General features: G+C 41.1%; 1 protein-coding gene across 2 annotated transcripts in view; it reads left to right on the top strand.

Moving 5' to 3' along the window:
• The first annotated feature begins 3092 nt into the window (after positions 1-3092).
• dlc1 (DLC1 Rho GTPase activating protein) overlaps positions 3093-22324 on the top strand; it is an 85805-nt gene continuing 66573 nt past the window's right edge. Inside the window, exons 1-4 of one of the 2 annotated variants that reach the window (XM_085276828.1) lie at positions 3093-3535; positions 4466-6383; positions 10647-10781; positions 10899-11030. In XM_085276828.1, coding sequence (XP_085132954.1) covers positions 4530-6383; positions 10647-10781; positions 10899-11030 — 2121 coding nt within the window. In that variant the 5' untranslated portion in view covers positions 3093-3535; positions 4466-4529. The remainder of the gene's footprint in view (positions 3536-4465; positions 6384-10646; positions 10782-10898; positions 11031-22324) is intronic. The other variant, XM_085276829.1, reaches the window with a different exon arrangement.

The following is a 22324-nucleotide window of genomic DNA, read 5'->3' on the forward strand; positions in this document are numbered from 1 at the left end:
TGAGTTTGACTTGCAACAGTGACTCCTAAGGCAAATACATGTTCCCATAAAAAACACGACTTATGGCATGACTTAATGGATGGCAGATCTGTTGGTAAAGCCAGACTGAAATATTGCAGAATCCTTTGGATAAATCCGCTGTGCCCATATAAATGAAGAAAGTCCAATTAAAAAACCCTGAAATATCTCATATCCTTTTTGTGCTTCCTGCTAAAGATCAGTTAAAAACAAATGATCTGTCCTGGTATTGTCATAGATTTGTGTCATAATATTGTCTCTATTTATGTAGTTGAATGCTAAACTGGCTTTGTGATTTATGACCAAATATCTACACAATGATACAAAAAAGAATCATCCAATTTCAGAGTGCTTGGAGGGAGAGGGAGACCTAAAAAGAAACAAAAATGTCTGCAGCAGATGAACAGCATCTAAAAGTCACTGGAAAAACTCCAGCAAAGACCAGACATGGGACATGAGAGATACATCTGGCCCTTCAGCTGATTCATCTACTGTTTGCCAAAACTTCATCAGAAATGGTCTCAGTGGAAGGTTGGATGTCAGGAAGCCATTCTTAAGGAAGACAAACAGGGAGAAAAGACTGGGGTATTCTAAATCACATAAGAACTGGATTGAAAATCAGTGGGTCTTATCGAGTGATTAATCAATTTTTGTTTTTTCAAATTCTCGTCAATATATATGTAGCTGGTCAGGGGAGACTGTCAGGAGAGACTGTCAGCTGTGGGTGCCTGGGTGTAAAACAGTGGAGGCTCTGTCATGTACTGGGGCTGTATTTCAGCAAATGAAGCTACAGTTCTTGATGGAATTGTGAATACAGTAAAGCATTGTCAGATTTTGATCCACCTGCAATATTATCTAGAAAGCTTCTGATTGGCAATGGCTTCATTTGTTCAGCACAATAATGATCCCAAACACACTGCCAATGCAGTAAAAGCATATCTGGATAGAAGGACATTATCAGGCCTGACTAGAGCCCAGAATTTATTGAAGAAGTACGGGATCATCTTGATAGGGAAGAGAACAAACAGCAGCCAAAAACCAAAGAAGAGCTTTGAAGGTCTTTCACAGAAGCCTGTAGAATTACTCCTGAAGACTTCTCAAAGAAATTAGAAGAAAGCCTGCCTAAAACAACTGTGTTGAAGAATAAAGGTCGTCATACCAAATATTGGCTTTCAAGCGTGTTAGAAATGTAGAAATGTTTTTATATACTGTATTTTCATGTATGTTTTGCAAAGTACATCATTTAAATCTGCCTACTTGTATTTTGTGTTCAGTGTTAAATATTAATTGGTGGCATGCTGGCAAGCTTTGTCTTCATGAATGGAGAACATTCCTAACAGTTTCCTAGCTGAAGGTCAGCATACATATTGTTACGTCATGGTTGGTATGTTCACATTCTTGTATTTAGTCCCTCCCTGAACTTCCACAGTAGTTGTAGATCTGTACTCACATCAAAGCTACATTTTGCTTTAACCTCCCACATTTAGTGCTTCGCTGCTCTTCCAGTTCACACACAACTGCACACACAGAAACATTGCTGATGGGCATCTTCTCTTGCACATGTTGTTGCCTAAATATGTGTTTTCACAGTATCACTGGTGTATCAGATTGTGACGTACACCAGTTGCCCTGAGGACAAGCAAGATGGTGTGATTGGCAGGGGAAGGCATAGCCTTTTAAATTATAGAGCAGCATTGGACGTCCGCAGGAGATAATGAGTGGATAGCCTGAGTCATGCTCTGTGTCGGGCTCCGCACTTCAAACACCAACTGTATCCACATGGAAGCTTCTGTAACCGAAAAAAAATCTGCATTTCATTACATGGCACTTGGTGTAAGAGTGCAGAGTGCATCATGTGACATGCAACAGCAGAGTCTTGTTGTACTTGGATGGCTTGCCCTTGAGTTCGACCATCTGTGTCCCCGGAGAGGCAACATTTATGGTAGTGCACAGTTTCCCAGTGCAGCCCCTAAGAAAAGACTCATCCAAAGCTTCAACTCACATCTGGATGACCCAGAGGTTAGAGGCTGGGGTTAGAGAGATAGTTGGAGGGGGCTTCATTCCAGTTTTCTCTTGTGCTTGGACTGTCCCTGTTGGTATGCAGCTGATCCAACTGAAACAAAAAAAAAAAAAAACCCAACACAAAAAACACTCATTATAAATCTGATCATAGCTGAAATTTTAGTGAAATTAGGAGATTACTTACGTTTTGAGGTTTTCAACTGGTCCGGGCTTTCCAAATGAAATATTCAGCTTGTGCTATGATCCTAATTTCACTATGGGTTTAAAAACAAATTATGTCAGTTGGTCTTTGTGATATGAAGAGCAGTCATTGCCAGCTTTGCCCTTTCTTTCTGCAAAGTGCTTCACAGAGAAATTACTATATTAGGAAATGAATTGCTGGTATTTTGGTCCTAAATATTTTTTTTTCTTCCCACTTAATCTCCTTGAAAAGAAAATTGTCAGGTTCGTAGCACTTTTAAAGCCGTCTCCATTATTATAAAGTATGTTTTAATGCTGAAATATGATTTACCATTTTAGTGTATTTTTAAATACCTCTCCCCAACCAGATTAACTATAAAGATATCTTGCCTTGTCTTTTTTTCACGAGTGCCAGTATTTTTATCTAAGAATACTTGTAGTTACAAGATGACAAATTTGCTGCAGATATGACTGCCAAAACATTAGAGCAATCTCAGTTGGCTCGCAGCCCGAAGTCTTACGAAGCAGCCTGTCTGTTACTAATCAAAGCCAACTCCTCCTTCCCAGCTCGGTGAAATAGGGAGCTAAAGAAGAATGAAGAAAATGTCTCCTGAAAAGAGAAGCAATATTTCTGAAATAGCGAGTAGTGAGTGTACAGTAGAGGAGGGTGGAGTGTATGGTGTGCTTCGAGAGCTGTGAGACGGGGGATGGGGCTCCTGAGATGTGACTCAGACTCACTGTCAAAACCAGCGGGGAGGGGACCTGATGAGAAAAAAGGATAGAGCGGAGGAGAGAAGGGAGGGCCGGGAGAAAAGAAAACCCAGCCCCTCTTACACCACCCCGACTCTTGAGCGTTCAGCGTCAGCAAAAACCATAATGTGATCAAGATGGAAGTTGTCCATGGACTTTTCACTGCTTCCCGGCTTTCTGCCTTCCTCTGGGGGCTTCACTGCCTGTCCAACAGTTTTACTGCGAAGATACTGACTCGAGTCTAGAAAAAGGCTCGTATAGCTTAAAGTAAGGACTTCTTGCTTGGAAAGAGTGAAGTAAAATTTCCCAAACGTGGACAGATTTCTTTTGATGGATGAATGAAAAGTCAGCTTGAGTAACATCTCTTGGCAAACTGCATTTCAGGAACTAATTGATCTGCAATCTTTGGTTTGGATTATATATTCCACTTCTGGATTTCCACAAAAGCTTTCAGATTATGTTGCTAAACAATGTGTCATCACTGGAGTATTTATGAGAAGTAAACATCAGTGTTCCTCCACTGTAGAATGTGGAGTTCGGCTGTCAGCTGTTCGTTGGAGTGCAAGTAAGAGGAGCGACTGCTTTTTGGATCTTTCCCTTATTTTACATATAACCAAATCTGGTACATGTTTGTGCCAAAGGGTGCAAATGGCAGTTAGAACCACCATCCTTATGACTTAAAATGAATATTTGGGAAAAGAAACTCTTCAAGCAGGTCTTCCATTTTTAAAATACTTTCAATACACTTAAAAAAAATCAGATTCTTTGTCACAGACTACTTAAGGTGGCTATGCTATGTTGTTTTGAATTGTGTTATTTACATAGTACAGAATGGTTCTCTTTAATCAAAATATTTTATTTGTCTGTCTCGACACATAGCAGATTTACGGAGTAGTGTAAATCTTCCATGATTTACACTATGTTTCTTCACATCTATAAATTGAAATCAACCACAAAAGGAAGAAAAAACACAGAGCAGTGTAATGCAGTATATCTTACTTTGAATTCTGTGATAAGACTTGCATTTGGTTCTGTGATAGTGTTGGATTCTGTTCCAGTTTTACTTCAATCTACTTCAGTCTCTTATTTTTGTAGGTGAATGGGTGCAGAAGACTGTTAACTAACACCCAGCACTTTTTCAGACTCTTTTTTTTTTTCACTGTTAAAATGGTGCAAATCTGACAAACTGCTTTGTTTACAGTTTCCTGTTTGTGATAAGATAAACAATCGGAGGGATGTCTACATTAATCTCAACGATTTAAACTTTCTCCGTCTTAAAAAATTAAACAATTGTTAGAGATCAGAGTAGTTTACTTGTAGTTGCCAAGCTGAAATATGGAAAAACTTCAAAAGAAATCGGTTTCCTGGGTTAAATTAATACACTTGGATTGCTTACTTGAAAGTTGAAGCATTATTTGTACGTTCAGCTCCTGCAAAGTGAAAACTTTGCAACACTGGCTATTTCTTATCTCCTTTTCTCCTCTTGTTGCACCAGATCTGGCCCTTCTATTTAACCTGGCATCAAAAGCAGCTTTATGGGATAGCATTGGCTGCCCATCATGCCAGTTGCCATACGTAAAAGAAGCTGGGAGGAGCATGTGACTCACCCGTCAGGATTACAGTACAGCTATGATGATCTGGATCTCGTCTGCTGTCATGGGGTCGAAGGCGATGGGCTATGGATGGCTTCTGCGGGTTCGAAACAAGGTAGACGGGCAAGGTGTTCCTCTATGCCAGAGGGATGCCACCAGCTGCCTATAGATGACCCTGCTCAGACTTGTGAAGGGGGAGCTTCTGTGATGAATGATGATACTGAACCGGAACACTTAAAACTAATGGAAAACAATGGAAAGGATTTACAGGAGTCAGTGGATCGGTCTTATGAGTTGGTGGGTGCTGGCATACTCCCAAAGACTGACTCTGACTCAGAGGCTCTCCAAACCGCAAGCCCTGGGAATTTTGGAGAGTTTTGTAATTCAAACAGTGGTATGTCTAGTGCAAATATTTCTTGTGCAACTGATAGCAGTGATAAAACTATCGATAATAAAAGTGATTTGGGCACAGAAAGTTGCCAGAATCACAGCATGTGCGATGACAGGGTCTTTAAAAGTACACATATCTCTCACCAACAATACGTCTCTATCTCTTCCAACAATGTGCCTCCATTGTCTGAATGTGCTGGTGAGCAACCTGGCAAAGTTCCAAACCATCAGGATACAAAGGGGAGCCATAGAGAGGGTTACAGCAGACCTCCTGAAATCACTGGGGCCACAGTAAACTGTTGCTCTGCTGGCGAACAGGAACCTCAAACCGATCTCCCAGATGTTGAGGAAAGCAAGACTGTCATCTCTGACCAGCCTGGTATGAATGCTCTGCTAAGCTCAGCAAATATGGAGGGTGGTGAAGCACTGGCGCTAATCAACAAAACTGTGGAATCATTAGTAGCAGATGGAGAATGTGACAAAGGAATATCTGAGAGCCGGAGTGCATGTTCTGCTGACAAGCAAGATGGATTGAGTGACCTAGGAACTCTAAATGAAAATACAGGACTGAGCTGTCTCTCAAGAGTCACTATAGGAGAAGAGCGGGACCATGAAGACTGTGCTGGACCGTTGGATAAGGATCATGGTTGGGAAATATCCAACCAGACATTGTTGGAGCAGCACAATGTTGAAATGTTAGCGGAGAGCAGGCCCCAGAGAGTGAAAAGTGCACAAGCAGAAAGCAGCGAGAAAAAAGGACACGTCAGACCTATTGAATCATCTGATGTTAGTGTCATAAATCAGTGCTGCTCTTTAATGGCAGACAGCAACGTGTCATCTAAACAAATGAATTCTGGACATGCAGGAGATGCCATTGGGACAAACACGACACAGTGTGCAGATAAGGATGTGAAAGGTTCTGTAAGTCAGTCACTGGGAAATACTGACCAAAGTTTAGTGCCTGTTAGTGAGGATCTCGCCATTCCTCATCAGACAGAATATAGTTGTTCAAAACTGGACACTATACCAGAGATCAGCCCTGTGGAGGCAAAAGACAGCTCTCTACTTCATGCTCAAAAGAATAATGATGTTAACAGTACCCCAAATCCAGCTGCTGAGCGCTGCTGTTTGGATGATAAACACGAGGTTGTTGAACAACACACGCAAAACCTGCCACCATGCTCTACAGAGGTCAACGAGGGACTCCATGGTAACCGAGCCTCAGGTCCTCACTTCAGTGAGTCACCTGCCTCTGAGGTGGCAGATGGTCACAGAGAACACCACCAGCCAGGAGCCACAATGGAGGCGTCAAGGGAAGACATACGTTCAGTTATATACAACGATACACAAGACGGCAGTTCGGCTTTAGATGGAACATATGAGCATGCAGATCAGAAGGAAGACAACGTGTTCAAAGTGCGGCTGAGAAAGGTAAGAATAAATATGATACAGAAGTGTAATGGATGTACAATTACTACATGTACTACATGTATACTAGTTTAGATCAGTTTTGCAAGTTCTGTCTTTGTAATTCTGCGACCTGAATGCTTCTAATGAACAGACACTTACTGGGCACACATAATTTTGGTCCCACACTCTGGCAAGTGTCTCGGAAAACACTGACTTCACTCTCACATGCTTACAGATCTGTGAGGGGGCTGTGTGGAAGGGGGGGGGGGGGGGGGGGGGGGGTCTGTGAAATGTTGTACTTTTTCTCAACCGCTCATTGCAAAACAAGGTCCTATAAGGGCATGGAGACCATGAACGCAGAGGGGTTGGAAGCTCAAAGTAATCTCTAGGGTGAAATGCTTAAACTGTTTTCTCTAGCAAATACTGTATCTTGTGCTGTTTTCACACTGTTAGCAGCATGCTTATGTGGTGCAAAAATATACCAAAAATCTTAGAAGCAGTTCGTGGATTTGGGATCAGTGAAGCAAAGCAACAATCAGACAATTGAAACTGTATTCGCTAATAAGTTGCTGTAGTTTCAGTCCTTTTAAAATAACAGTAAGAAGCCCATTAATTTAAACTCAGGGCCCATTAAGAAGGCATGTTGTTTGGACAAGAAACGTATTGTGAGAAGTTAAATTCTTGTGTGACATTCAAGATCAAATTGATCACACTCTTGTAAACAGTGACACATCTGAGTTTGTTTTATTATAAAAACTCGTGGAACGTTTCATATTCATATTAATTCACCTATTTTGCATTAATCAGAAGTATAGATATTTATAGTAACACCATTTATAAGAATGCCAAGGTAACTGCAAAGAGCCACACAGATATTTCCTGATAGAGACTCACTGATATAGGATTTTTAAGGCTCATACCAGTGTTTGGTGATTTAAATATCTGATATGCCAATTGATATTTATTCGTTGAGAGATACAAAGCATAAATAGATTTCCCTAACACCTGTTGTGTGTAGTTATTGATGGGTCCCTACTAAGATAATATGACATTTTTTCCGTCACAAGTTGTGGATTATTCGTTCACTCTTGACTCTGCTCTAATCCACTGGCTCTTGTGTTTGTGATGTCCCCAGATACATGCTGCCATAAGTGAAGTTAAGAGTGGTGGGCAAAGTTTGCTGCATTATTACCCATAACATGGTTGAAGAGTATTTCTCCTGAATCTTCTTTACTTTTTACATGTATCGCCTGTTATAAATGTTGAAATGAATGTATCGGCAAATAGCCAATATCAGCTGGTATTGGCATGGCTGATATATCGGTTGGGTTCTATTTTTGAATATACCGTATTGTTAGCAATTATAATTTCTCATGTGATGACATAAGTTATGTTATTACAACTCATTCATTATTTGTTGAAACAAAAGGAGTCCATGTGCAACTGTGTAGTGTGTGGTTAACTATAGCTTGTTGGCTATAGTTTACATAATGTGAAAATAGTGCTGATTATTGTGCTATTGTTTGGTCATATTCAGTTGTTTTGTATATAAATCTATTGATGTGTGCTGCCATGACCCTAATAATATACCACAACCCCTTCCTAATAGTAGAATAAAATGCAGGCATACAATAAAAAAAAATATTTGGCTTGTAGTCTAGAATAGAAACCATAAAATCAGCTGGTGCTGAGTGGTTTATGTGTCATATATTGACACTCTGGTTATAGCTGTGTTCCTGAAAAGCCTATGGGTTGTGTAATCCTAAAGATTATCATAGCATTATTTCCACATAAATTTTTTAGAAACTTTGGAGCCACTTTTAGCCATGACTAATGTTGAAGTCAGTCCACCAACTGCCAAAAACAATAGGTCATACTCCAACAGGGAGACATGGAAAACCAGTGCCACATTTTCCCCTGGCTCTAATTTCAAACTTAGAAATGATGACTTTAAATACCCCACCAAAAAAGCAGGATTTTGGAACTTGAAAAGAGCAGTTAAGCCAGTGGAAGAAGCCAACAATTCATCTACCATATGGTGATGGCTTGCCTCATCTTTGACAGCAACGTGATTTGTGTGTCCAGTTTAGCGCAGGAATTGTGCCGTATAGAAGACCATGCTGATAAAATATAAATTAAAAATGTAAAGCTTTATCCCACGGGACATAAAAAATGGAGAAGAGTGTTTTCAATATCACGAAGAGAATTACTGAGCTTATGTTAGTTTCTTTAGTGGATAATGACAGAAGCAGCCTGGAATGATCTCTGACAAGATATTGTACTGACTAATGATTGCATCCCCCAGTAGACCAAGTTTTTGTTACAGATTCAGCTTGTAAAACAAACCCATCTGGTTTGCATAACAGCTTGAGATTAAGCTGATATTGGGCTTTGTTACTGTGTTTATTTGTTTTAGCAACAAGGCCTTATCCTGACCCCAAGGCCAAACTGGCTCAACAGTCAGCAGACAACTTGGCAGCATCACCCTCAGTGCTCTCTCTTTTCCTTTTTGGCCTCTTTGTCTGTATTAATTAAGAGAGCCCACTCAATGCAGAGGTCTGAGAAATGGGATGCAGACTGGCTGTAAGACAGGCGACTGAGGGGTCTTGAAAAAAGAACAAGTTAAGGGGAAGGAGGGATCTAAGAGTTCAAACAGTGTGGGAAACATCTCCCATCTCAAAAAAACAGGAAGTTAAGTGGAATGTGACAGAAACCTCAAACATGGGAAAGACAGCAAAGAAACCTTCTGAGAACACCCAAACCACCAGAATGCCCCTAAAAACGTTGCCTCCGAGGCAACTGAAGTTTACGCTTGCACTTGTTTTTCACTCTGCCGTTTTGTGGTTGTTTTTGCCATCCCGAGCCAGATGCTTTTGTTCATTCAGCGAGGCCTCGTAAAGATGTCATTGTTTTACAACGGTACAATGTTTCATTGTGATACTTTGCCAAGAAGATGGGACCGTAGCGCTGCGCTCTGCCACGAGCTGCGCGCTGCCACGAGCTGCGCGCTGCCACGAGCTAGAAATGTCAGTGAATGCATCAGTGTGAAGCGCATTTCCCCGACACACACGGCATGTCTATTTGCGCTCTCAGCAAACCGATAGGATCTGACTTTGACAGCCAAATTGGGCACTAACTGGAAAATAAATGTAGAAGCAGTCATAAGACATTATTAGGGTTGGAGCTGGAAGCCAGACGCAGGGATGAGGCTACCTTTAGTATCCTGACTCTATTAGCACATTTATGATTAAACCATGCTGACCATTTCAGCAGACACATTTATGATCTGTAAAAAGTGCATAACCCAAAGATTCCTCTTCAAGGTACTGCATGTAGAGACAAACCAGGCATGAAAGCCAGCCTCACATCCACTAGTTTTTGTAGCTTTGCGTAAGCATACAGTCACAGTGGCTGTGTGTGTGCCATGAGCTCACTCTCATTAAGAGTTTAACAGCATCTGTTAGCGGGGATTGTAACAAGGTTTGTTTGCGGGTAATGGGCCAGCCATGAAATTTCCTCGGGTTCTTCTCAAGGGTAAAGCTCAGGCAGGGAGCCACACCCGGTGCCAAGATAAGACAGGCAGAGGGAAATGAAAACATACTGCTTTAAGCAGTGAAGAAAAGGATATTACACGTTTTACTCCTGCTCAAATTGCATGAAAACAACATAGAGCTTAAGGTTAGCAGAGGACAGAGTGGTAGGTGGAGTGTGATGCAATGCTGGATTGTAGCATGTCGGTCTGCTTGTCTTGCACAAGTCAAACCACCTGAGGTCAGTATGAGACTTGTTATCACAGCCCTAAGATGGATAAATTAGCACAGCATATTAAAGGGCAAATAAGTGGAGTGTTAAAGTAATGACAGAGGCGAAACAAAAGAGATAGCCATTAAATGGCCACAATGTGTAAATCAGCTATTTTAATTGGCTGAAGTGGAAGGTTGCTGGGGAACATAGAGGGACAAAGAACAAAGGAACAATTAGATATATTTTGTACTTTAAATCATGCTTAAAAGTTATAAGCCTTTAAAACAAAGTCACCGACTCTGTGAATAGTTCTGATCTTACTGTATAGTACTGACTTTTTGCTTTTCCGGTCACATTTCTAATTACGTTTCACATATATATTTCATGTTTCTGTTCTCTTCCTGATCATCTGGTCAGAGATCACAGATGACACTGGAGAAAAAAGTTTCCTTAGAGAAGTGGAACAAATTGATTTCGGCACATTTAATGCTGGTCTTAATAGTTTTGTGAGTTTGACTGTTCTCCACTGATCTGTCTCAGCGTGGGCATGCTCGCTTGGACTCGATGGTGCTGCTGCTGATGAAGTTGGACCAGCTAGATCAGGAAATTGAGAATGCCCTCAGTGCTACTTCCTCCATGGACAGCACAGCCACCTTCCATCGACGGCATCACCCGGTACCCGCACAACTGAGTTATCTAGCTGGATGTGACAGCAGTTTTTTCTATATTTGAAAATGTGCAGCAGTACGGCGTTCTCAGTGAACTATATTGTTTGTTTTTTTACTTGTGCAGGAGTTTGATTTAGGATCCTCTTCAGCAACGTCACAACCACCCACACATCCACATGCTGCTGTTGTTGCTGCTGCTGCTGCTGCTTTGTCTTCAGGATCTCCACAAGCCCTTGGAGCAAAGCCTAAGAGTGGGGTAAGTCAGCACCCGAATGTATATAGAAATCAAAACAATGTTCCAGATTCCAACTGACTGATCACATTTTCTGGCAAAATGTCACTGACATGACTAAAACACGTGGGCAGTTAAAATATGAAAATATTTTTAAAAAAGGACTAAAAAGCCAGAAAATAGAATAGACAAAAACAGCAAAAAATAAACTGACATTAACATTTAAACTTAAAAAGCAGTGACAATAAAACACCTAATTTTTCAAGGTGAAAGATCAAATAAATGTTAATGAAATATAAAGAATATCCTGCATATAAAAAGGTACATTTCTAACATAAAATAGTTTTTTTCTTTCACAGTATGCCCAAAAAAAAAAACTGTAACAGGAAATAGTCTTCGCGTTTAGCTTAAGTGTTCGAACTAATCACTTTACAATGTGAGTCACCCGTTCACATGCCAGTTGTAATGGAGCTGCCACAGAAGGCGCCCGCCTGATCTCGATCAGCTTACAGTCTGGTGATCTGCTCGATGATACTTGGGCAATAAGTCGATAACCTGCTTGTGCCTCTATAGCCACAACAGCACACTACAAATCAGGCACTACTCTTAACTTCCGAAACACTGGCTAAACTGGGCCCCTGATGCCAGATTTTAGTCCTGAGGCCTATTTCGCAAGACATGAGCTGACACGGGTGTTTCATTGTAAAATGTCAAGGACACAAATATGCCTATCATATGACTAAAGTGGTATAGTGGTTAAGTTACTCAGTGGTGCTAGAATAGATGAGACAGCTACTAAGAATCCCAATCTCAGGCATGTAATTCAAGACATAAAGACCTGATGCAGTTAACATCCTCTGCAGGTGTGAAACAGAATGGCATGGTGGAGAAATACCCAATGCAGGTATTTGGCAAAGAGGAAGGGTCTTGGGTTATCTTTTTGCTTGGGTGTGAAGACTTTTTTTTTGCTTCCACTGAGATGTATGATGAGATAATGGTCTGATAGTGGGCAGGAAGCTTTGGAAAGAGAGGAGGGGAGGACACACAGTAAATGTCCCCGGGCATATTTGAACCTGGACCTCTGGAATAGCCTAACAGTATATTGGTCACCTGCTTCATCCGGTGAACACCCGTGAAGGCTCTAGGTTTTAACATTTAGCAAAAAAAAAGTAAAGGTTGCCAAACTGAGTGCACTTACTGTCTTTCCAATCAAGTGGCTGGAGATTGGTTGCAACTCTATAGATAAAACATGGTAAATGGCCTGTATTTGTATAGTGCTTTACTAGTCCCTAAGGACCCCAAAGCGCTTTACACAACCAGTCATCCACCCATTCACACACACATTCACACACATAACAGTGTTGCAACCTGATCTTTGAGAATCACTGAGTTGGACACTCAGTTAGGCTCCCAGTTCACACACGCACACCAAGTGTACAACTTTTTCCTCTTACTCTATACATGCCATTTAATATTTATAGGCCGTGCAACAAAACCTTAGTTTGCATTAGTCTGGGTAAGACTTGCACAGAAACTAGACCTGTGTCACAATCTGTCTCCATTCAGAGGTCCACTTCTATCATATCATACTAGAAAAATACATTCAATATTTTTTGATGAACAGCAGCAAAAAAAGAGACATGTTTTCCTATTCTGGGGCTTTCACTGGTTTTCCTTTACTTTACTGCCACCAGAATGATGTAACTATGACCTCCACTCCAAATTGGTCCATAATCTTACTGAGTAAACAGATTTAGGTCCCCACAACACTAGTAATATCTGGACCACACAGACACACATACTCAATCTTCCAATTGTAGGAATGTCCCTCAGCTCTCAGGGCTTAGCAAAGCAGACGTTAAAACTCTCTAATTGGCTGGTTCCAAAGATCTAGATCCCTTCACCCCATCAAAAGGGTCAGAAGGGGGGGTCTGGGAGGTGAAAAGCCAGGGCAAGAGGGAGCAGTGGGGGACACGCTTCGAGTGAGACGTGTGTCTAAAACCCTTGCATGCTCACTTAATGATTTTGTCAGCCTTGCATAGCCATTGCCTACATTCAAGCAAGCCTTTCTATGTCAAAACTGGTTAAAATGACATAGAGTATAACTTTGTAACCTTACAGAAGTGTCTGAGTTACTTTAAAATATATATATATATTAATTTCACGATTTATCTGTTGCAATGCCACAGTTGACATTGCTGTGTGCTGTTTATCTTCCCTGCCGTCAAAAAACATAAGAACAGTTCTTGGTTCATTTAAAGGGTACATATCAACATCCTCAGTGATGTGTGATTTATTATGTCTGTAGCCAGCAGTTTCCACAACCTCCATTCCTACAGTAACCCAAGGTAACTCACTAGGCTTGGGTAAACACAGCTTTCACTGTGCCTAATAGAAGGCCTTTTACAGTGGTGGCCCTGTGGAGTGATTGATTGAGGCCAAAGAGATGAAGACTTGGTGAAGGGGATCTCAGTAGTTCATAGTTGCAGGGGTCCTTTCAGACATAAAATGTTGTGACACCCACTTAATCTTTTTACCTACACAATACAAATCCACTGGCCTTTCCTAAAAGAAAACAGGAAAGGCAATCTGGCAACCTATTGGCTATTTCTGGTGGGTTCAGCCTCTGGAGAGGACAGGGGTTCTGATATAGCCAGCAGATATCTGTGCCAAGACTGTTTGATTATTTTTATTTATTTTAAATGCTTCAGTTCAGCTTAGACTCATTTTTTTAACACTGACAGGTTGTTGGTATTTGTCAGGTCTGTAGACTTTATCAAAGATGAACAAAGCTTCTGGGTGGAAAAATGAAGCCAGTGAAGAAGGGTTAAACCTGCATTCTATCTCAGGGCCACCAGATGGTGATGGCTGTGGCTGCAAAAAGACTTCAAGTATTAAAGAAGTGTATAGATAAACAGATTTCTGATTTGACCTTTGGGAACACTTTCCTGTTGGGTTTATGGCCTTAGACACATTTTGAGTCATAGTAGATAAAAAATAAAGCCTGTTTTGTAAATCTTGGTTACGATATTTTTTAAAACGAAGGATTATAAGTGCTTACTCTTTGGCTAACAACTTTGGCTAACATTTTTTTTTTATTTTATTTAGTAAAAACTGGTTTTAACTGTGGGGCAGCATGGAGGCACGGTAGTTAGCAATGTCACCTCACTGCAAGTTTGAATCCACCACCTGGCCAGGGCCTCTCTGTGTGGAGTTTGCATGTTCTCCTCATGTTTTCGTGGGTTCTCTCTGAGTACTTTGGCTTCCTCCCACAGTCCAAAGACATGAAGTTAATATGGGTAGGTAAATTTATGATTCTAAATTGCCCATAGATGTGAATGGTTGCCTGTCTCTCTGTGTTAGACTTGCAATATTCTGGCGACCCGTCCAGGGTGGGCCCATTGTAGCTAGCATAGTGCTCCAGCCTCTCGATGCCCCTAATAAGGATAAGTGGAAGAGAATGAATGGATGGATGGATGGATGGATGGATAGTTTTAATTGTTATTTTATCTTTAGTTACGTATAATAACTTTGGTTAACTGGTAGTTTTGAGATTGCACTTGAGATGTTACTTTTCCACTCCTTACCAGGACATGCAACCAGTGTTTGCTCTAATATAAATTCAGACTGCAAAACAACCTTCTACTATCAACAGTCTTGTCACTTACCTGTAGACATGAACACACATGCAACTCTAAATAGAGATTACAGGAAAGGCAGTACGAGGCAACTGTCTAAGATTTATTTTTCTTTTGTGTGGGTGTAATCTCAGGTTATAATAGGAAATAGCTTAATCCTAATTCCTAGTATTAACTTTTATTCTGTACTAATGACAGCTTTTATAGATTGTACATGTGTTGACTGAATTGCCAGAAGTACAAATGCATCATCACAAAAGGCATCTAAATCGTAATCAGGTTTAATTACCACCCCTCTGACACACTGTCGCCAATATCTAAGCATTACAATAGAATAATAGGATTTATTGAAAAGCCTCTGAATTATATACAGTTAGGAGGTACCTGTACTTTAGTTGCCCCATACACAGTAAATTGACATATCCAAACAATCAGGTCATACCCATAAAACAAGCCTTGTATTGTCTCACTACAAAAATGTTGAAACAACCAAAATCTCAGATAGGCCTGCTGTAAAATTAAAAGGGAAAAAAATAACCCTATTAGGAAATCTCTCGCCCTTTTCTGCATCGCTTTTTCACCAACATTTGTACATGTTGCCGTGAGCATCTCTTGACATCAGTCAGGAAGGTATTTGCAAGTTTACACAGGACAGAGCAAACAACATATCTCTTTAGCAAACCGGGGGGTGAGCGCAGCCTGACTGAAGGTAAAACGCTACCATGCACGCTTTTGTAATTTACGAGAGAGAGGAGCCAAGCTGAAGCAATTAGAGCACAGTCTGGACCATCTGAGAAAGTAAAATATGGGCATAGTATGATTTGAAATAACTGTCTAACTGCAGTTCTAATTCTTTCTGAATTCTCTGTAATTCCCACATGTACATCAAAGCATCAGGAAAGCTGTGGTGAAAAAGAGTGACACTCTCATCGCTGACATGCATGCGTTTCTGCGTGTGTATGTTTGTGCAGGATGTGCTAAAAGTAAAGTGTTTATCATTTTTGCATTAACATTCCTTCCATTTCTTCAGCTGGATTATGCAAGATGTGTCTGGTGTTTGTGCTGACACTATCCCCATGACACCTCCATAAACACAGTGCAACACTCGGGTGTAAACACACCGCATCTACTGAAGCACTGTCTCATGCTGTCCCGACCTTTACGTAACCACGCTAAAGGTGATATGGGGTTGTATCTGTTTGTGATGAGTGGACATTCACTTGGCATGCGCAGTATCATTCCTTTGCTGCTGTGGATAAGGTATTGGGTTCATGCGAATGCATTCTTGGCTCTTTGCAAGTTTAGACGGTGGGTATTGTTAGCCTCCAGCAGGTGGCTGTTATTCTTGCATAGAATGTGAGCCGAACACTTAGCGGATGTTGTGCTGCAGCAGGTGTTTGTTCTTATGCTGGAACTGCTATTCTTTACTCTGAGTGTTTTTGTTGGCAGGTTTATATTACTTGCTTAGTGTGGCAGGTGTCTTGAACTGTTGGTTAGCTTGCATTATTGTGTTGCAACAGGTGGGTTTTATTTGGTTTATAGACTAGTGGGTACACTGATTCAAATGTATATTGTATTCATGGCTGTAAATAATGATTATTTTTGTTTTTTGGTTTGATGATTATGCACTGATTACATTACAAGTTGGTTTCATCAACTGTTTTCTAAAAGTCACAAGAGCATTCATTTTACATTATAAAGGACTAGAACAGTAAAAAGTATAAAATTATTCATGCTTGACCATCTTAAACCAGTAAACAGGTGTAATAATTTTCAACTAATACAATCCTAGTATAAAAATGAGTATTTATTTGTCCAAAATTAGAGTAGATAAGCACTCTGTAGTGACATTACTGCACCATCCACAGTGCAAGAAGTATTTGTTATGAGACTATTTTTAGGGCTCTGCCGCTGCAAAGGATGTGCCAAGTCACAGAGGCAGGCGGAGCCTGCTGACCCTTATCCACCTGCCTTTTAATTTTTTAGTCGGAAACAACATATCAGTCACCTTGGGCAGCAACAGTTCCCATGAGTAAGGCATGTAACACAGAAGCTGCTGAACAAATCGCATAACTGCCCATTAAATTTAGCACAGGGGTGTTTCCCATGTCATGCACACGATGACAGGGAAGGTGCTGGCGGGCACCACCTCTCATCCGTCTTCGGTGAACATTCCATGGAGCGGTGACCTTTGACCGTATGTGTGGATCTGTATTCTATCTCCATAGCAACAGTATTCAATTTTACCTCTGGTTTCACTGCCAGTGAATTTAGAAAGTAAAAGTTTCCATATCTGGGTTCATGGGATTGTTTTGTTTTTTTCTGGGAGGGATGATTGATTGAGAGATATTTCTATTTCAGAATGACGGAAAGACTCTACTCCCTGTCAGTAGGTTATGTATGAACATGGCTCTTTATCTGTCTGGTGGACAATAGAAGTGCTGTGGTTTGCGTGCTAAGGTCACTGGCAGATCTCTGCTCTGTCCTTCCTCCATGTTCCGGTTTGGCAGCCTCGCAGTCCCCAAACATCCTACATCCAGACCACACCTTCTCCGCGTCCCAGGCAGATAAAAGTCTGAGTATTTTGCTACTTTCACTGCCTTTTATTTATCTTTACATTTACTCCCACTCTCTCCCACTCCTGTCTGTGGTCAATAGTCGACACAATGGGCAACAGGCGTAATTATGTTTGCCTACATTCCACCCACGTATTGGCTTAAAGGCTGTAGTAGGCCATAATGAGTCAGGGAGCTATGAAACCAGTCACCATTCAGTCTGTCAAGGGCTGCCAGCAGTGGCTCTGGCCATGGCCATGCTAGCAGCTTTGTGTAGTGTCATTGTCCTCAAGGTCACTTCTCTGCTGAGCACAGCTGTAACAAGGAGACAAACAGGGACCTGCTGTGGTTTCCAAAAAGAGGGTAAGAAAAAAGAAAAGGCTTATGTTTGGAACAGGATGTGGAAAATGAATTTCTCCTCATGCCCCATAAGGAAATTCCTGTTGAATCAAGGCTAAAGGCAGTGCATAAAGTACTCCAAGGGAATTGATTCAGTGCCCAATAAATGTATTAGACTACCTGTCACAAAAACAAGAAAGCAACTGTCGAAAACATATTTAAAACTCATAAAAATGTATCATTATTTATCATTTATCAATCTGAACTCGTTTATATCCAAATTTGAGCCAGCACCTTGGACTCAGTAAGAAATGAATTGTGCATAACATTCAACCACTAAAATTCTATTTTTAAGTAAACAACTGTAATTTGGCATTGTAATCAAAATATATTAACTGTGTGTAACTATTTTTTTCTGCTCTTTTGTAAAACGGGGCAGCATGGTGGCACGGCGATTAGCACTGTTGCCTCACAGCAAGAAGGTCCTGGCAAGATGCCTTTCAGTGAGGAGTCTGCATGTTCTCCCCGTGTTTGCGTGGGTTCTCTCTGGGTAAACACTCTGGCTTCCTCCTACAGTCCAAAGACATGGAATTACGGGGGTTAGGTTAGTTGGTAATTCTAAATTATCCATAGGTGTGAATGTGAGTGTGAATGGTTGTCTGTCTCTATGTGTTAGTCCTGAAAGAGACTGGCCTCCTGTCCAGGGTGGACCCTGCCTCTTGCCCTATGGTAGCTGGTCCAGCCCCGCCCCCCAATTCAACAGCAATGATTGATATTTTAGCATTAAAAATATAATTTTGATTAAAGATATTATACAAACTAAAGGATTAATTCTTACAGAAACATAAGTGCTTTCTATCCAATGTTCACTATCCATCACAAATCAACTTGGGGTTAGGATCTTACCCAAGGACATTTTGCAGACTGGAGTAGCCAGGCATCAAACCACCAACCTTACGATTAGTAGATGACCTGCTCTATCTCCTGAGCTGCAGCCACCCCATAATATCATATTAATATAATCACAAGTGAAACTCTAATAGAAAGCACAACACATGGTGTATTTTAGAGATATTGGTATTGTCCACATACATGAGCCTGACGCATTTGATGTGTTTAACTCTTTAACAGAAGGAGTGCTCTGTTTCAGCAGTGTCATGAATGTCAAATATCACATGATTCTTAGTGTTTACACACTCAGCTCAACGGCAACTCTCTGTTTTTATAATAACATGTCGTGGCACCGCCCCCAAATCACACCAGCCCAATCATCAATGCGATTTACTGCCTCCATATGGATATCGCTGCTTTTTTTTTTTTTTTTTACTTAAATGAATCATACTTTTTCATCCATAATTACATTTAAAAAATCGCTTCACTATTGGTATCGTGGAACGCACTGAGTCAGTGAATTGAAGCGTGAATCGATTTCATAGAGGACACTGCAGAACGTGTAGCAAATATTTGCAAGATGATGGTACTTGTTGACACTAAATCATGAGGATGACTGTAAAATGCAGGCATCTGGAAATACCCCTACAGATACACAGATAATGAAGTGCAGTAAATCACAGAACAAATAAACAGCGTCTCAGGAACACAGACGCACACATGAACCCACTGTAAAACCAGGTGCAATTCAAGATACACTCACTGAGGCGTGCGGTTTGAGGTTTTAATTGGGACGTTTAAGTCAAGCGTGTGTTTGCATTTTTTTGTTTTCCATCCGTATTTGCCTTGAAGTTAGATTACCTCAGTCAAGAGATACTTGAACCTCTTGCTCAATTCTTCAGCTTTCCTTAATATCTTAAGGAAGGAATGCAGCCCACTGGTGTTTTGTGTTTATAGCTAGATGTGCTTGTGGCATTTTAAGTTGTACAGGTGAGGGGTTTACAGTTAGGTCATGCAAGAGAAGAGACTTGAGTGACCTTCTTTGACTGGATGTAGTGCCCTGAAAAGCGAATGGTTAAACCTAAAGTAGATGTTACAAAACCGTGACCCCCGCGATCGAGTAGCTGTTTTTGCCACAGCACAGGGCCACCATAATCTTGTGCAGAGGATATTCTAATCCCCCTTGTTAACCTACTCTCAGCTTTGTCCTTAAAAATGTCAGCACCTAATCCTGTGGGCAGCATTGTTGTTGCAGTTGGGATCTTAGCTTATCTCTATTAACTCTGGTCCATAACCCACAAATGTGACCTGGTGAGAAGAAGCAGGTGACACATTTAGTGCCTTAATGAGCGTAGTGACACTGTAGAGATGTAAAACTAAAATTATAAAACTAGTTTGTGTGGCTTAATCAGTGGTTTCCGAACTTTTTATCCCACTTTTTTCACATTGCCCTTTGTGGAGCTACTTTAGAGTACAATCCAAAAAGCAATAACTAGGCTTACAGAGTGATTAATTAGTTTTAGATATGATTGTGCGTATGCCTCGATCTGGTGCCAACCATTCTGTTTTGAAAGAACCAAAAAATGGAGGGAAAAGAGCTGCATCAGTATATGCTCTGCATGTTCAAACATATGCCTAAGGTGTGGTTATTTGTTCTACTTGTCAAAACATATACATTAGACTGCCTGCTTTCATAGCACCTTATCAGTTTCTTTATTCGTAAAAATTAAAACTTTTAAAATCATATTTCTCACTTTGCACATTTTCAGCTCAGATTCTTTTTGGCACCTGCTTGCTCTGGTTCTGCTGCTCTCATTAGGCTTGGTCATACAACAAGCATGAAAAGGATTATTGTCCCTTAAGATGCATAAAGTGGTTTCCTTAATGCTTTACTCATATGAGGTAAAGCAATGGCATTATTCAAAGAGAGAAAAATAAAACATTTTCCTTTTGGGAGAAAAACGGTCCTGGTCGGACAAGTGAAGAGTTATTGTCTTGTCTGGTGATGGAATCCAAGGGCCACTGAACAGTTCACAGTTTACGCTCCACCACTAAACCCTTCCACAACAGCGCCTGAAACCAGAAGTCCGTTGCTTTGGCTTACGTGTGTAAACAGAGTCAGATGTATGGGGCTGTCTGCGTTTGTGCACATCTCACCCTCTCTTACTCCCTTTCAGTGGACATCAGCACGTACAGAACATAACTCATGACTCAAGGTTGGGCGAGGGAACAAAGTCTCAGCTGGCAGTCTCGTGCATGTGTGTGAATGTGAGTAAGTGCACAGGTTGTACGGTGAAATCATTAACCTCGTCACACAGCTAAAGACTGAAAGTGCACCCATTCGTGCTGTAGGTTTTACTTGAGCTTTTTACTGCATTAAAAGATCACAGTAAACGTCACAGAGACATTTTCAAGCATCACCTCGTTTTGCGAGGTCACTGTTAAATCCAACATCTGGACGCTACTATACTTTTTCTACAAGAAATGTTCCAGTGGATCATTAAACCAAGTCATCGCATCACTTCCTGTTGACACATTCTAAGTGTGACATATGGAGACTATTAAAATGAGGGAAGGGGATGCAGGGGAGAAAGGAGAAAATGTGTGGGGTGGATAACTGTGTGTGTGGGAGGGGGGCTTTTCTGGAAAGGAGAAGGTTAAATGAAATTGTTTCCCACGTTTCCCTGCACACATGGAGTCTTGGGCTCTGAATAAATTCCTTTGTAAATGCAGGGCAAAAAGAGCACATGAATGCCAGTCAAAATACAGTGAGTTCCAGATAACATCTCCAATGTTCCTAGGAAAGCACGCACACACAGTCAGATGCATTTCTCTTTCCTCTGTCAGACACACACCTTAAGCATCTAGTGCTGGAGACTCAAGCTTACCTGGGCATAAGCCATCTGCACCGATTTAGCCATTCGTGTTAAGTGGCTGAGAAAAAAGTTTGGGTTTGCCTGAGCCCCCTAATCCTTGGCCAGCACAAACCATGGGTGGTCACACACACTCGCACATCCACACAAACACACACACACTCATACACACACTGCAGCTGCAGTGCTGGAGGGGGGTGGGGATGAGAGGTTGGCGGTGGGGTTGGAACAGGCCTGGTGGACTGCTTGGGTTTGTTGTGCAAGAGCCACATGCCAGTGGCTTGCTTAACAACTCTGACTACCTCACTCACACAGAAAGGCATGCCACACACAATGAGGGGCCATTACTAAGAGACAAAATAATATTTGTTACTAGGACTGAGTATTGAAAGTCTTTACTTATTTGTCTATAAGCTGTCATGTTTCCATAGTACAAGATAAATTAACCTTTCAGTTACTGAACCCAGGCTTTGAACGTCTCTTCAGCAGGCAGCAGACCATCTGTGAGGAAGCATCGGCCATGCTTCAAAGCCTCTTTAAAGATAGCATTCGTTTTTCTCAAGTGGTCAGTCTGTTACACAAGTAACACATTATTTGACTCATCTAGCCATTTTTTTTCCTTGAAAATAGGTTGACAGGTTGGTGTCTGATGCTGATTAACACACCTATTACTGGTTGTTCGTTCGTATGTCCTTAGCATCTTACCTTTCATACCTCTTCCCATTCACTTGTCTAGTTGTACATTTTCTCACATTGGCTGTTGTGGATGTCCCAGTGTAACTGCAGTTGTTATCATCTAAATTCTAACTCTTAAATATCAGACAAGCTATATATTATTGAGAACGCTCCAATGAGTCTGCGAGCATTCCAGGAGGGTTAAGAGTGGTTTTGTAATCCCCTCTCATTACCAGAAAATCTGGGCAAGTACGGACCGACGTCCCAAACCAGATGAATGTCAGAAGCAGGGCTGATGTCACAATACCAGAAATGTAGTAGTTGGTAACAGCACCAAACCCATGTAC

This window comes from Mchenga conophoros, linkage group LG6, assembly GCF_057382185.1.
Source record: "Mchenga conophoros isolate Kocher_MC1m ecotype Shallow Benthic linkage group LG6, M_conophoros_male_GT1.1, whole genome shotgun sequence".
NCBI lineage: Eukaryota > Metazoa > Chordata > Actinopteri > Cichliformes > Cichlidae > Mchenga > Mchenga conophoros.